The 17,424-nt window shown below is 44.4% G+C and overlaps 1 protein-coding gene across 1 annotated transcript in view; it reads right to left on the bottom strand.

The window, feature by feature from the left end:
* The window catches only part of PPM1F (protein phosphatase, Mg2+/Mn2+ dependent 1F), a 59,825-nt gene that overhangs the window by 29,675 nt on the left and 12,726 nt on the right, over nt 1-17,424 (bottom strand). The window contains exons 2-3 of the mRNA XM_068271570.1: nt 6,669-6,805; nt 3,254-3,453 (exon numbers count right to left, since the gene is read on the bottom strand). Coding sequence (XP_068127671.1) covers nt 3,254-3,453; nt 6,669-6,805 — 337 coding nt within the window. The remainder of the gene's footprint in view (nt 1-3,253; nt 3,454-6,668; nt 6,806-17,424) is intronic.

Genomic DNA, 17,424 nt, shown 5'->3' with positions numbered 1-17,424 from the left:
TGTAAAACTATGACACAGTACTTAATAATATTGCAGTTGCTTGTAATATGGGACAACTGAAGCTGTGTGCGGGACATATCTTAGCCGGAGACAGGCAGGGACCCCTGCTAGTATTTAGAATATTGATGCACACTGAGATTACATTCGCTGGAAACCATGAAGTAAGGATGGATGATGCATCAAATAAGACTGTTGGAGTGCTTGCTAAGAAATTCACAAAATTGACATTTATTACATTTTTTTATTATGGTTCATCTATAGTCTGATGGCAATGTATCGGGGATCAAATGTAAAATGTTTTAAAGTGTAACAGCATAAAATAACAAATCAATTCTTTATTTTATCTAGTGAACAAATAATAAGGATGCTAACCAGGCAATCCAAGAGTTAAAAAACACTCTTACTTTTCTTGTCAATAAAGCATCATTCCTTAGTTTCCCTGCCTCTTATTTGGTACATCCGTGGCACAAAGACATGCTGGGTTTTCTCTTTTATTCTTCCTTACTTTCCTCCCATTTTCCCCTCAGACATAACCAATGCAGCCTGATTGGCTGATGCCCCTTTCCCTCCTATTTTCCCCTCCCACACCTCTGTTCCTCTCTGATTGGCCAATATTTCTCCTGCTGAGAAGCTGAGAAAATCACTCAGAGCTGGGTGGGAATTCCTGAAGACTGGGAGGAGGGTGGGCAATGCTTACAAAGTCAGGCAGAGGAGAGTAAGGGAGGAAATGACATCAGGATTGGCTTCAAAATAGACACAGTTAAAAAGTAAGATCCAAAGAAGGATTTTTTTTTACTATAGAAAAATCACTAAAATCAAAATGTAGACAGTACAATGCATATGTTATGTGAGTAGAGCAAGTATTTATGTTGTTTTTTTCGGAGATAGTATGGCTGACAGCTCCTCTAAGTAATTTATTCCGAAGAAGGATTTTTTTTTACTATAGAAAAATCACTAAAATCAAAATGTGGACAGTACAATGCATATGTTATGTGAGTAGAGCAAGTATTTATGTTGTTTTTTTTGGAGATAGTATGGCTGACAGCTCCTCTAAGTAATTTATTGTTGATGTTGTTGGGAGGATTAATGTAGGGGGTGGGGAAGGAGGGGATAATGTTTGAGATGGGAAACTATAAAACAATGCTTTAGGTGTGCTCTCCAGCCCCTCATGAGTCCTTGGAGGAAATGCTTGGGCGGAGCAAGAGACTGGTCAGAGTCAGTGTGAGGGCTGCTGACAGCATCCTGTCATGGGGGTGAGGATGTAGCAAAGGAGAGCCGGCTGAAGGCAGAAACGGCGCAGCAGAATTAATGCATGCTGAAGAGTCCTAGAACAGACAGTATAGCCATAAGGTGATAGGCTGGAGAGAACTAGCGCTGACATGCTGGACAGATGTGTGGTGAGCGGAAAGAGGACACATGGGCATTGGAGAGAGTTAATAAATCTTGTGTTGCTGTCTCACTGTGGAAGCAGATTTGTGGTCACAGAGTGCAGTGTGGGGACGGTCAAATTGTTAATACAGAGAGGCACATCAAGTTTTTTTTCCCCCCATGGCTATTTTGAGGAAACCTTGTTTTGGAGGAGAAGTGGAAAGTGGAAGACACTGTACTGAGCTGAGAAATGGGGCCGTACACTACCTGTGCCTGTGGGAGCACAGCATTTATCAGATACAGAATTGGAACATTGCGGTTTTGTGTTTAACCTCTTCAGTGCTCGGAGGATCCAAAACAAGATGGTATAATGGGACCAAGCCATATATAGTAGATCAATATTATGATTGGTGACAAGGTGGTGATTAATGGTGACAGGAGTGCAGTTTAATTCCATTTATTAGTTTAGAATATTCAAAGCTCTCTTTGCCTAAAACAGCTCAAAAACCATACAACAAACAAAAAAGCACAAGAAAAGTGCACACCAAAGACTTAACCTTTTTTTTTTTTTTTTTTTTTTATCTGGCACTTTGCATGTAGACTAATGGCCACATTACTTCACTGAAATTTCTCAAACTTACAACTACAGTACAAAACAAATGTTAACATCTATCTTGTACTTTGAGGACCCTTTTACACTTAATGCGTTGGTACGGTTAGTATGCATTTTTTCCATAGCAGTGCATTGTGAAAAGGCTTTCAGTTAAAATGCGTATAGTGTGAACTGAGCCATAGGAAAACATGGACATTTTTTGAAAATCAGTTTGTTTGTTTTTTCCGTTATAACAGAGCAGGTCTCTTACACAAACAGCTGCTCTCAGTTAAAACTCAAAGAAAACGATTTTCAAAGTAATGTCAGTCTTGCTATGGCTCAGTTCCCACTATACGCGTTTAACTGAAAGCTTCTTCACAATGCACTGCTATGGAAAAACGCATACCAACGAGTACTAATGCATACCAACGCATTAAGTGTAAAAGGACCCTTATCCTGTAGCACTTGAAACCTGCGACTAATGAAGGCAAATCCAGTAGGTCACCTTGGAGTGTTATGGAGTCTTGCCCAGGAGACTCCTTACTGGATAGGTACTGGTTCCAGCCAAAATTTAAACCCTGGTCTCCTGTGTCAAAGGTGGTGCTTTTCCCCCATTTCTCACAATGCCAATTTGATTGTCAAACCTTTCACATAAAAGGGAAATTACACATAACTAGTATTTGAAGCAAATCTTTAGCAAGGAGGGGGAGGTTTGCTACTTACCTCAGCAGTTGAAACCCTCTGGATAATCCAGACTTCCTGGACCCTCAGAGCCCATCGTTCTAGCACTGGGTCCGTCTATCTTCTGGCCATGGATGAGGGCATCCAAACTGGTCATGCATGAATGAGTAAGGTCCGCCACTCACACAAGGTTTTTTTCTACATGCATGAACATGTTCTACTGGGCATGATTGGACCTTGCTGGCACATGTCCAGCCTGGATGTGCTCATTCATGTTAAAGGTGCAACAGAGAAACCCATTCGACAAGATCTTGCATTTACATTAATTTTCTCTTTAATCCTTAACATAGACTTACTAAAAACCAACAGTGATGAAAAGCACGTTCGATGTTTGTAGGTTCCAATTATAGTTCTGGTTTAATATTCACACGTTCCAGTTTTGTAAGCTATACCTGACCAGTCATCTTTCTCATGAATATCAACCCATGTAGAGGGCACCAGAAATCCCTCTCTAAAAGCAGTGTTTGATGGTCAACAGAATTATTATTGAGGATGAAAAGGTGCCCTGAACACAAACACACCTTACAAAGAAGTCAGCCAGTACAGATTTACCGTAAAGCCAAAAAGCTGATTGAAATCTAAGATTGTCACATGACGATCCTCCATTTTCCTCCTTGTATTGCGGATTGCATGGGCAAAGACATATAATGGGGTCCCAGAAGCTGGTGGAGAAGGCAACTGCTTTTGCCACTGATTGCAGACATCTTGCAGGCAGGTAAGGCAATGTTTGAATAAGGCATCAGAGTTGAGAACTACAAAGATAGAACAAGCCAAACAATAACTTTAAGCAAGGCATTTTGCAATATGAATGCACAAAAATGTGATAATTAGCCATGAACTTTAAAAAGTATATACTCTAGGTAGAACCTTTATTTAACATTTCACTAAAAAGGATTAATGCATCGGCTCCTGCTGCCCATCTCTGCAAAGAGGGGTGGGGCACTACACTACCAGGGAATACATAAGCCAGGGATGTCAAACAGGTCCTTCGAGGGCCATGATCCTCAGATTTTAGGTACAGCTCAAATCAATTGATGGGTCTGAATCAGGAAAGGTGTGGTCCATCAGGTAGACCACATTCCTCTCTTCCTCAGTCCATCCTAAACACTGGCATGGGTCTGGCCCTCTAGGCCTGGAGTTCGGATACCTGTGCCATAAGCAAAGAAGGGGGGAGATCACAAGGCTATTAGGGAAAGTGATGGGGCGGGGCACTAGGCTACAAGGGAAAGCTATAAGGGGGTGGGAGGACTATCAACACTGAGCATTGCATGAATATTCATTAATAATGACCCAACAGTCAATAGATAGCTTAAAAACAGAAAAAGGTTAAATCATAACTAAAAATCCAGTCCAAACTTTATTTTATAATTTTTATTTGTTTTCTGGTTAGACTTGATGGACGGATGTCTTTTTTCAACTAAACTATGTAACTGATGATTGCTGAAACGCCTAAAAGCCATTTTGACATTAATCACTCACTTCCTCTTCGCCTTATTAGACTGGTGAAAATGTTGAAAAATAAACCATTTCACCACAATATTCACAAAGACTACTAAAAACTTTGAAGATCTGAGCCCACTGACGCTGTTGTGTCCATTTTTCAGTTACACATCAATGTTACAGATGCTGAAAAGCTGACAACTGCGTCAGTGGGCTCAAGCCCTTACTGAACATAGATAAAACATATCCCAAAAAAACAAACACCAAAAATACAAGCCAATTCTAATCCCTTGCCATTAAAACATTTTTTCTCGGTCTGCAATAATCTCCCATTCATAGCAGATCAAAAATATGCTCCCTTGCAACCAACAAACTGGTTAACTTTGGACCAAATTTATTTGTATGAAGACACTTAACATGCACAGGAGGTGATTTTAAATTGACTGATACATATACATTTCATTGACCTAAAAATAACAGCAACTCTGGCAAAATAAACTCAATGCTGGTATTGTTACCATAAACTGAAACAGAGAATATATGCTGTAAACAATGTAAAATCTCAAACTTGCTGTACTTCAAGGAATGTGACCAATGTCAGAGACGCAGCATGCACAAGTGTCCCACGCTTCAGGGACTGCACGCTCCAGCTGTTTAAAGAGACTAACAAAATTTTCAGCCTTAGTTCTTCTATCCTGTAAGTTCCTTTGCCTGTTCTAATGTGCTCTGGCTTACTGCAGCCTTTCCTAATTGCACAGTGGCTGTGTTATCTCTGTTATATGATCTAATCTGTTTTCTTCAGTCGGCACAGTCAGGCTAAAGGCCCATACACACGTCTGATTTTTGCGAACGATGGGTCGTTTGAACGTCCCGTCGTTCAGTCGTTCGCACGCCAAATCTGGCGTGTGTACAGACTATCGTTCGGGTGATCAGACTGGTTTTGAGCGATCCGCCCGGCGCATCGCTCAGGACCAGTCTTATCACACGAACGACAGTCTGTACACACGCCAGATTTGGCATGCGAACGTCTGGACGTTCAAACGACCAGTCGTTCGCAAAAATCAGACGTGTGTATGGGCCTTAAGGCTGGAATGTGTGGAATGTGCAGGGCTGCTTGTGGTTGGTAGAAGCTATACACACCCCCTCCAGGCCCCCTGCAGGCTCTGTATGACTCACACACTCTGCTTATGTGAGCCTATCACAAGCTGGTTAGTTTGTTTGTAAACACTGCCTAAAACTGGAAATTACAAGCCAGGTTTGCAGCAGAGAGTGGCAGAAACAGCACAGAGGTGCCCAGGAGAACATAATGAATAGAATGGTATGCTTTTTGCTGTAAAAATTTTAGAGTACAGATTCTCTTTAACAAGTCTCTGAATTTACAAAACAATCTTATAGAGCGATCTCTCTGTGTGTGCTGCTTTAAAAGAAATGATATTCTTACTAGCGGACCTAAGGCCGTTTAAAAATGGGCTCTAGGTCTGTTTCTGGGCACCACTCGCCCAAGCATGCACCCGCCGCACACCTGGCTGCCCGCTGACCTGCCACACACCCGGCCGCCCGCACAAACACCACACACCCGGCCGCCCGCTCGGCTCCCTGGCCCCGTCCTCCTGTCTCTGTGAGGCTGGGTCCGTGCTGCGCACATGCGCAGTAGCAAAAAGCACGGACAACACTACACAGACAGCATGACGCTGGGACACAGGGGTTTTATTATAGAGGATGACAGTATTCAGTGCCATATCAACGTCTTTTCCATTAGAAAAAGTTTTTGATGCATTTACCAGTTTGTGTTTGGAGTCTGATGAATGTGTGCTCATGCAGTCACTGAACACGCCAGTGCTGCGCCAGGCGAGAAGGGATCTCACAGGTAAGAGGAGGAGAACCAGGGACAAGACAGCCTCCCTGGGCAGGAGATTATTGGGTTTCCTTTACACCATTTTTTAAAAATAACTCTCTGGAGAGGACACCAGGGGCGTAACTAGGGGAGAGCAGCACCTGAAACTAAAATGCCTTATGCTAGGTACATGTTTTTTTCTGGAAAATAGACGGTTTGATAGATAAATTCCGTCATGTCCGATATTTCCGATCGTTTTTCTGGTCGATTTCTCATAGAAGTGAATGGAAATAGATAAGAAAACCTAAGAGAATTGAACGAAAAATCGAAGTGTGTACCTAGCAGTATACTCACCCAAATCTGTTTCCAAAATTTGACAGTAATGTGGCTGCTAATTAGAACAGCCCCCCCCCCACACACACACACACACACAGAAGTGGTCAGCTTTCTTCCCTTGCTGCTCTAGAGTCCAAGGTTCAAATCCCACCTAGAACTTTTTAGTGCAAAATGTGTACACCCCACTTACGTATGTTTCTTCCTGGTGCTCCACCAAAATCCGTACTGGTAAGTTAACTGCTCCATTCCACATCTTAGTAATAATTTTAATGAAAACTAGAAATATCAACTGCTGTATAAACGTGTAAAGCAAATCAATGCGGTGCCATGTTTTGTGTGTAAATAAGCTATACTCACGATCTTCAGTTTTGCTGTCTTCTTGCGATTCCTCCACATCATCTCCTTTCCTTTCTACAAATGCAGTCAAGTCACTCTGCAGCACCTGGTCAACAGCTGCCCTTGTCAGGCTGGCAACAAGCCACGATGGACCACCCCTGTGAAAAAAATATTTAAAAAAATATAACAATGGTAAGACAGACGGGAGTCATTTATGCACCATTTATTATTGCAACAAAATTATACGCTAAACAAAGAGGGTCCTTCAGAGACCTGTAGCTTAACAGGCAAAACAAAAAGTTTAAATCGTAACAATGTCTTAACAGCTTCCAGGCCGGGCATAAATACAATAGAACTAAGGTGAAAAGGAGAGAAGAGGGGGCATTTAACTTTTTGTCTTAAGGCCGGTGCACGCTAGATAAAGTTGTGCCAAGGTGGCCCATAACGACCACCTGTTCCGAAAATCCAGTGTGTGTACAGCAGCCCCTAACGGCCAGCAATCCACCTAGCAGATTGTTTCAGCCAGGAGATGGCCAAGAGCTCTGTCCTCCCCACACACTCCTCTCCCTTCATCGAGTATGGTCACAACCACGCCGCTCTGTTGGCCCACCCTCCCGTATTGCAACAGATCATGTCACTAGCCTTCAGGCTACTTATGTGTTTGTACCAGTGTCAGCCCTGCAATGACGCCTGAGGGACAGAGTCCTGATACCTGCTGGAGCATATGTATGGGCCTTTTAGGCGGTTTCTCTTCAGAGGAAAGAGACCGTTAACTCTTAGTGAATGATTAGAGAAATGTTAATCACTCCCCTGGCATGGGTATGACACATAGGAGTGCCAAAATGCCTGATCTGCATTTATTCCTGATCAGTGACTCAGAATGTATTATCACCAGATGATCATCGTTAAAGGAGCACTGCAGCAAAAATGTATCTTCTGCTGCCCTCCCCCAACAGAAGCTGCACTGTAACCAGGGCTGTAGAGTTGGGACTCGGAACAATTTTTAGGTACCTGGAGTAGGCGTCGTACAAAAATGCACTGACTTCGGTGAACAGGTTTACTATAAACAGAAGTTTAATTATATTCAGGTTTACTATACCAGGCGATGCTCCCATAGACTTATAATGGAGATTGGCCAGGACCTGGAAAGGTAGTTTACTATACTTAAATGTTTACGATATCAGTTTACTATAACGAGAGACTGTATACATCTGATTGTGACTGTATAACTGATGTGTACTTGCACTCAGGAATCTTTTATATATAATTACAGCTCTACTGTAAGAATAAAGCCCAGTGAGTAGTTGTGTCCCTGGTAGGGATGGTCAATGAGATGCAAATAATTCTGTGTTGATGCAGGTTTATAATTCCACCATTGCAGGAGTGGATTGGTCCATTTTCAAGGTGGATACGTTTTCATACAAAATGTGTATAATCCTGTATCAACTATGAATTATTTGTATATCATTGGCCTTCCCTAGTCATACTGTGACATCCAGCTGAGCTGTTTTGCAAACAGACATTCGTTTATCATTTCATTATTGATTGTATTACATTAGAAAAAAGTAACTTTTATATGAGCTGTAATTTGATTAACCGGTACTTGATCCTTGCCACAAATAGCTACACCCTTGAAAGCTTCACTTGCGGACCAGGACCAGTGTAGATATGTGTGACTGTTGTGCTCCCCACACACGCCCTCCCCCCCCCTCCCCACCAGTCCGTGATGGATGAATGGGAACATGTGCTCTTAACTACTTAAGGACCGAGGTGATTGAACTCTATGCCGTTTTGGTGGTTACCTGGCTGGCAGGGTGTAGATTTTAATCACTGCCGCAGCGCGCATCCACCGTTTTTGTCGCTGAATCCCCACCGTGTCCAGTCGCAGCTCACTTGCTCTGCCTGTTTCTATGACGTCAAGGCCCTGTGAGCCGGTCAGGAGCCGATTTCATTGGCTCCTGGCCGTGTCCATCAGTGTAAGCAACTCCCATTGGCTTACATTGATAGACACAGTCAGGAGCTAATGAAAGCGGCTCCTGACCGGCTCACATGACTCTGCCGTCATAGAGACGGCAGAGTGGATGTGAGGAGGATCCCGGCATGCGGCGGTTGTGGTGGGTATTTGCGGCGATTCGTCGAGATTCCGCCGGTATTGTACCAGCAGTCTCTGGTCCGGGAGCAGAGACCGCTGGTACTTAAGTGGATAAAGTCGATCAAAGTTCCTGTACTGAATGATCAACACCAGCAAGATGCCTGTGGCATTCACAAAATGAAGGTCTAAACATACACATTACTTCCAGCGTACTATTCAGTGCACAGTATACAGCATGAGGACATCTAGCAGCCAAAAATTAAAACAGCATGTAAAATACATTAAAATAAAAAAAAATATTAACCCTACCACCATAGTTAGTAAAACACAGCATAGTATTAAAAATAACAAAAAAAACGAATAACTAATAAAAAAAGCTAAAACAAAGTGACAGCAGGAATTTTAAATGGATGGCTCAATTGTATAGTTGGTCAATGTCACTTGATTGAATGTTTCCAAAGACCTCAGATTTGTGTTGGCACTGCTAGTTAGCCAGTCTTTTAAACTAGGTTAGAAAAAAAAGGGAAAATAGATCTTTAATAATCGATAACTGGGGGGGGGGGGGGATACTTTTCTTTAATGGATACTAAAGTTTTCACTACTTCCATCCATTAAACCAGGATGCAGAACTAGAATGTTAAATCATTCTTGATGAGTATTCACCCTGCAGGATTTATGCCAGGAAATGCCATTGGTAGAAGGAAGTTTGGAAGGAAATGTCATGGCAGGAAGCCCACTGACACAGATGTACCGTAATTGTACTGTAGCAGAAACCTGCCAGTAACGAAGCAGTGCCTAAGATAATTCATTTCAACTGTATCTATTTAGATGGATCAGTTTTTGATCCTGCAGTGTGAACAGGCTCCTAGAGGTAAAAATTAATTTTGCATGTTTAAGTGCAGAAACTGCAACTTCCCGAGATGTGACAAGACACTTTGATAGCTACAAATCACATTTCTTCTATAGAGTACCTTCACTTTTTCAATGGGGGCTTCAAGGGAGCATGCGCTACTCTCCCACTGTGGTCTGATCATTGCTGGACCCTGGCCCTGAAACACAGGTTCTATATTCAGAGGGAATATTCTCCTGCTCTCATTGGTGATTTATACAGATATACAACCTACTGGGATCAGTTAGGCCTAGTGCACACCAGAGCGGTTCTGCTGCGGTTTGCGATCCGCTTGCGGGTGCAGATCCGCTTAAATAATGTATTTCAATGGGCTGGTGCACACCAGAGCGGAAGGCGTTTTGCAGAAACGCATACTCCCGGGCTGCTGCAGATTTTGGATTGCGGATGCGTTTCTGCCTCAATGTTAAGTATAGGAAAAACGTAAACCGCTCTGAAAAACGGCACTTCAAAGCGGTTTGCCAGCCGTTTTTTGTTACAGTAGCTGTTCAGTAACAGCTTTAAGGTGGCCATACACTGGTCGATTTGCCATTAGATCGACCAGCTGACAGATCCCTATCTGATCGAATCTGATCAGAGAGGGATCGTATGGCTGCCTTTACTGCAAACAGATTGTGAATCGATTTCAGCCTGAAACCGATCACAATCTGTGGAGCCGCCGCTGCCGCCTGTCCCCCCCCCCCCCCCCATACATTACCTGACGCTGGCTCCCGGGCATCGTCTCCGCATCTTCTCCACGCTGCACCCGCTCCATCCCGGAGCTTCCTGTGTCACTCCGTGACCAGGAAGTTCAAATAGAGCGCCCTCTATTTGAACTTCCTGGTCACTGCAGTGACAGGAAGCGCCGGCATGGAGCAGGTGCAGCGCGGAGAAGACGCCCGGGAGCCAGCGTCAGGTAATGTATACCTGATCGGATCGGCCGCCGCTAGCGACGCGCTCCCTACCTGCGGGCGATCGAGGGTAATTTCCTGCACGGCGCGATCAACGGACCGATCCGATTTCGGGAGGAAATCGGATCGGCGGGTGCGTTTAGCGCGAACGATTGGCAGCAGATTCGATCCCAGGATCGAATCTGCTGTCGAAACGGATGCGAATCGGGCCAGTGTATGGCCACCTTTACTGTAACAATACATGAAATCTACTACACCAAAAACGCTTCACAAAACGGCAAAACGCTAGCTGAAACGCTACAGAAAAATAAGAAAAAGCGTTTCAAAATCTGCTAGCATTTTGCGGATCTGCTAGCGGTTTTTGGTGTGCACCAGGCCTAACAGAAGAAAGACAATTGTTTGCATGCTCATCACAGAAACCTTGGCCGAAGATTGGAAAATACAAGGACCAGTACGGTTTTCTCCTGAAAAAGCAGATACTCCACACGATTAAGAACCAGAAATATGAACATATTCTGGCATGTGAACAAAAGTAGAGATGGCACGAATCTCCAATTTTCGGTTCTCGATCCTCGAACACTGTTTCTGGCCACAAAAATGATGGAGAAGAGGTTTCAAGGGGTATAACACCTGGAGGGGGGCATGGCAGAATGGGATACATGCCAAAAGTCCCGGGGAAAATTACAGATTTGACGCACAGCAGGGTTATAATCCCTAAAGGGCAGAAATCACATTGCATTCCTAAATTGCAAGCCTAAAGTGCTTTAAAACATCTTGTGTGTATATACATGGATCAGCAGTTAGTGTAAGTAGTATATTGCTTCACAATGACAGACCAAACTCACTGTGTAACGCACCGTAAACAGCTGTTTGTGTAGTGATGGTCGTGCTGGACTGGTGTGCACAATGGCGAGAGTGCAAGCGATGGCGGTTTTCAAGCCCATATGGTCAGGCTGAGGTTGCTCAATGACAGAACTGTCCACAATGAAGCAATGACCTTATTATCTTGGGTCAGGTGTGCCCCCCAACACACTCATATAGCCGGTCATTGCTTCATTGTGATTTGCAAGCCCCTTCACCGCGTCAAGGTAACGATCACGAAGGGGAATTGACACTTGTACATGCCTTTTGTTTTGTTGTTGCAGCCAGAAAAATTAGGCATGTACACGCACCAGAAAAATTATTATTATGTTTGGTAGCACCCGCTGCGGCCATAAAAATTCAGGAAACCACCTGGAGTCCTGGACCCTGTTGGTGGTGGTGGAGAAGGCAGTCAAGTGGCCTGCAGGCAGAGATGCTGTGTGTGGACTGATTTAGTCTTGGGGCAGGCAGCAGCGGCTGCTGGTGGTATAATACAATTGTGCAGTCACACAGGTGCAGGGAAAAGATATGCACTGACTGCTGCTATAATACAATTGTGCAGTCACACAGGTGCAGGGAAAAGGTAGGCACTGACTGGTGGTGGTATTGTATAATACAAAGTGCAGTCACACAGAGGCAGTGAAAGTTATGCACTGAATGTGCTGGGCCTGGCACAGTACAGTCAATTAGCAAGGGCCAGCTGCAACAGACAGGGCTGTATATGCAGTGTTAGTGGCACACACACATCAGAAGAACATTAGCTCTCAAAAGAGCTGTTTTGGGGGGGCTTTTCATAAACAAATATCAGCAAAGAGCAAGCTAACAGTCCTCCTAACTATCGCTTTCCCTATCTCTCCAATGTCTCTCCCTTCTCTCACTAATACAGCAGCACACAGAGAGAACATGGCCGGCGCTGCTGCCATTTATAAGGGGGGCTCCAGGAGGGAGAGCAGCCCGATTAACTGCCATGTGTCTGCTACCTGTGATGTAGAGGGTCAAAGTTTAGCCCAATGATAGTATAGGGGGCGGGTCGATCTCGCTAAGTGTTCACGGTTCACCGCGAACTCGAACCAGCTAAGTTCACACGAACAAGTTCTCCGGGCTCCGGCGAACCGTTTGGACCATCTCTAAACAAAAGTCCCAACCATGTCCTCAAGTACCAACAACAGTGCATGTTTTGTGGAAATCCACAGAGGTAATTATCAGTCAGCTCTGCTGAGACACTAATTTCCTCACCTGTGAAAGTTTGTGGTTTTCCGCAAATCATGCACTGTTGGAGATACTTGCTGACAGGGATGGGAAGCCCTGGTGTAGAAGAATGGGACCCACATCCTCAAGCCCACCAAACCTCTTGTTCTTCTGGCCATGGTCCCAGCCTTATACCAATGTGTTCTTATTGGACATTCACAGGTACAGTCCGCGAATGCCCAGTACAGCAAAGCCACTTGTGTAGAGGAAAACAGCCACAAGAAACATAATTTAACAAGCTCTAGACAAAATATGTTAAGAGGGAGCCAGCACTGGAACCATGGGCTGTAAAAGGACTGGAGAAGCCTCTGGACTATCCAGAGGCATCCTATTATTGAGGTAAGCTTCTAATTTTATCCTTAAAATTTGCTTCAGGTATGTTTTAAGCCTGGACAGCAGCTTTAGCGCTGACAAACTGAAGATTACATTGTATATATTCAAGCTGACATTCATCTCAAGCATAGGCTGACCACCTAACCTCTGACCATTTCAGCTTTGAAAATAAGTTCTCAAGTACATTGAAAATCAACCTATAACTATTGCTATGCTCCCAGCAACAAATATTTCCATTCTCCCACAAGTATTTCCAGTCTTAACAAGTGGGTTCTGCATACCGTATGTAAGGTGGCCTAAAGAGACAGGTGCTCTTAGTCAGCAGGTGAACAGCGCCACCCACTTTAGTGATACACAAAGTTAATGTTCAGGCAAGCATACCAACACAACATGGCAGTTTGGAATTCTAAAGGTGCCCATACACTCGTCAGATTGGCAGCAGATAGATAAGAAATGCATCTGATGATCTATCTGATGCGTTTTTAGAACATTTTTTACCAGGATAGAATTCCAATAGATTTCAGTTTAAAATCTATTGAAATTCGATCTGATGGCATTTTTTTGCCATCAGATTTCCATTAAGGCCAATGCAAACTGATAAGCAATCTCATCAGATCGACCTAAATTTTCCACCCTGCCAGTTCGATGGAAATCCATCGAAATCGATCGAAATCGGCCATCGATCGGCGATTGGCCGACCGATTTGCAAACGATCAATCGATCGATCGATCGGGATCGATCGGTCGGCCAGAAAATCGGCTGAGTGTATGGGCCCCTTTAATATTTATTGTAGATGCCAAATGAAGTCGTATCCTCTGTAAAGGTATAAAAGCAAGCAAACTTCTGGCACAAAATGAAGCCAGGAATGCTTACCAAATGGTCACAAATACCTCCAAGCTACTCACAGTAGGGGAAGGTAAACCCTCTGTTATGTTATTGCTGTAGCTCACTTTTTTCCTTGCTGCCATTTTGGACTCCTATTGGAGCATTTGGTGTCATATAAATAGGAAGGGAGTTGGTTTCCTATGTATTGTTGCTGCAGACAGCAGTACTAAGCTTGCCCTTTATCCAAAATTTAAAAATAGACAAAATTTGGCTTGCCAATTCTGAAGACATGCATCTCAGTATTAGATTACAGCCTTGAGCCATAAACGAGTTATGTTTCAGGTCATTGTCAGATCTGACTACCTTCCTCAAGTCACCTGGTAATAAAGAAAGGTAAGAATAATGCATATTGTGCAACTTTACCTCATCAAAACTACTCAACTATCACCTCTTCTCAAATTACAGCTGCCTGGTTGCTGAGGCCTAGCTTGGTCAGGCCCTGTTCACACTGCACGCGTTTCCAGCCGCGTTTTGGAAACGCGTGCAGGTGGCCGACACGCACGACATCAGACATTGCATAGAGTGCAATGTCTGATGTTCACACTGCATGCGTTCCGGACCTGTGCGGTCCGGGAACGCATGCTGCACGCATTTTTTGCAAAAACGCATGGCTGTCCCATTCACTTTTCAGTGATGGGATCAGCCACGCAACGCACACAAACGCGGATGGCGTGCGTTCGCATGCGTTGCGTTCCGCATGCGTGGCCATCCGCGTTTGAGATGTGAACGGGGCCTCAGGAGAGAAGGGCACAGCTAGGGGCAAGTAGAGGCGTGGCTGGACTTCTAAACCAGAAAGTCCAGCAAAATTCCAAAAGCAGGTAGAGCTCTGTACAACACCATTCATGATTGCAGACAGCACTGAGGTGTTAGGTAAGGCTGTATAGCATGCAGTCTTATCTCTAGTTCCCTGCCACGCTCCTGGAAGATTCTGCGTCTGCACAGTATTACTGCATGCACTGAAGAGTGCGGCCTGCCTGATTACGGGGCCAGATAGCGGCAGAGCAAAGCGGCTGAGGAGTATGGCGAGGGACTCCACTGACCACATGGGGCTGGAGGAAGCCCCAGGTGAGTATAAACACAGGCTATTAGTACATCTTAGGTTCCCAGTTGCCTGGCAGCCCTGCTGATATATTTGGCTGCAGTAGTGTCTAAATAACACCAGAAACAAGCATGCAGCTAATCCAGTCAGATCTGAAAATGTAAAAAAAAAAAAAACACCTGATCTGCTGCATGCTTGTTCAGGGGCTATGACTAAAAGTATTAGAGGCAGAGGATCAGCATGGAAGCCAGGCAACCGGTGTAACTTAAAATGAAATAAATATGGCAGCCTCCATAGCCCTCTTGCTACAGTTGTCCTTTAAGAATTCTCTAGCACAGTGATGAATTCATGGTTCCTGTAACAATGACAAGCTCTACACATCCTGAGGAAGCGGAGCACCATCACACTGCCAGCTTTATGTGTGGCTGCTGGTATGCGGTTCTTACTCTGTAATGCTGTGTTTCCTTTCCACAAGACATAATGGAATCTATGTTTTCATCACAGTGCCACTATTGAGTCATCTGTCCATAGTACATCTTCTCAAAAATAAAGCATGTTATTGCCAGTTTAAAATGCATCTATTTTCTTCTTTCAAATGTGCCATTTCTGATTAGCCTGGAGTTGTGCTTTAAGCAAACAGTGCATGTTTGGTATGTGAGGAATGAAGGCTGGGCCTGCTGGGACATCTCCTGACTGCTCACTCAACAGAGTTATATAAAGTATGTCTCCCCAGCTGACTGCTCTACCTCCATGATTTATTGTCTCTATGCAGGCTTCCAAAACCAATAACAAAAGGTTGGCTTACCTACATTTACAGTATCTAGTTATTTGTTGAATACAATCATGAACATAAATAAATCTATAAAAGAGTTTGGAAAAATAATTCATACATTTGTTTTTAGCACAAAACAAAAAACATCACAGAAACACACACAGTAAGGTACAATGCACAAATCTGTGGCAGCCTTGCATGCTTATTATATGAGAGGTTTTTCATCACAGTTGTGCTTAAAGGGAAGGTCCAAGCAAAATAAAAAAATGAGTTTCACTTACCTGGTGCTTCTACCAGCCCCCTGCAGCCATCCTGTGCCCTCGCAGTCACTCACTGCTGCTCCAGTCCCCCGCTGGCAGCTTGCCGACCTCGGAGGTCGGCAGGCCGCATTGCGTACATTTTTACGCATTCCCGCTAGTGCAGCAACATTAACACATACATTTTTACGCATTACTGGTTCAATGAGTAAAAATGTACGCATTGAACCAGTAATGCGTAAAAATGTATGTGTTAACGTTTCTGCACTAGCGGGAATGCGTAAAAATGTACGCAATGCGGCCCGCCGACCTCCGAGGTCGGCAAGCTGCCAGCGGGGGACTGGAGCAGCAGTGAATGAGTACGAGGGCACAGGATGGCTGCATGGGGCTGGTAGAAGCCCCAAGTAAGTGAAACTCATTTTTTTATTTTGCTTGAACCTTCCCTTTAAAGAGAACCCAGGCGGAGATGCTAAGAGGCTGACTGACAGCCTTACATAAATAAAGCCAGCTAGCGACAAGCAGATGGTCGCTAGCCTGGCGATCTTTTAAGGGGGTGCAGTGCGGCACAAAGGGGGAGGGGGGACTGGCAGCGACGGTACAATGACCCAGAGGCATGTCATTGTGCACATGACATGCCTCTGGGTCCTATTAGGATTGTCATATGCCACCTCGAGTTCTCTTTAAAGATTACTTTCAGTGTAAAATAGAGAACCTGCAATGAAAGGCTCTCCATCATTGCTGCAAGGATCAGCGGGTGGAAGGGTTAATTACTCACCTGCAATTCTTTAATGACAGTAACTCTACCACCCCCATTAATCTGTAAGGCAGTTCGTGGCCATGTTTCCTGAAGTCTTCCAAACCTCTGTGGCCGACGCCACCTCCTTGCCGCGGCCCACTCCCAAATGAGCAGATACCACTCACGCTGCAGTTGCGGAGCTAGAGCAGCAAGCAGGTGGGGGTGGCCACAGAGCTTCGGAAGACTTTAGACCACCACGGCGGCTTTGCCAAGGAGGGTGGTGGAGTTTCTGTCATTAATTACGGGCCAGCAGGTGAGCATTTAATTAACCATACCACCAGCTGATCCTTGCAGCAATAATAAGAGAACCTTACATTGCAGGCTCTCTATTTTCCGCTGGATGTACTCTTTAACCTGTTGCGAAGGCAGCCTGTTGAAATGTACGTTCTGTTTATAGCCTCTTTTTGTTGCCAGGATGCAAAATTTCAGCAGACTGGCTGCGTGTGCTCCCACCTCTCACGTCAGTTGTCTAGTGACAGCTGCGTTCCATGCACCCATCCCTGAGAGCCACATTGATCACAGAACAACAACTAAGGCTGCACCTGAAATGACCACCAGCTCAGTGTGTAGCACCTGAATAGATTTTCTGCACACTTTGCATTCAACTCAGATGCAAATCATATGCAAATCTGCTACTACTTATTATGCAAACAGGAAACTCAGGAGGAGGGGCTAGGAGCAGCTAACCTGAGTTACA

The sequence above is a fragment of the Hyperolius riggenbachi genome, chromosome 1, assembly GCF_040937935.1.
Source record: "Hyperolius riggenbachi isolate aHypRig1 chromosome 1, aHypRig1.pri, whole genome shotgun sequence".
NCBI classification, from domain to species: domain Eukaryota; kingdom Metazoa; phylum Chordata; class Amphibia; order Anura; family Hyperoliidae; genus Hyperolius; species Hyperolius riggenbachi.
This window is presented reverse-complemented; position numbering and strand designations above follow the sequence as displayed.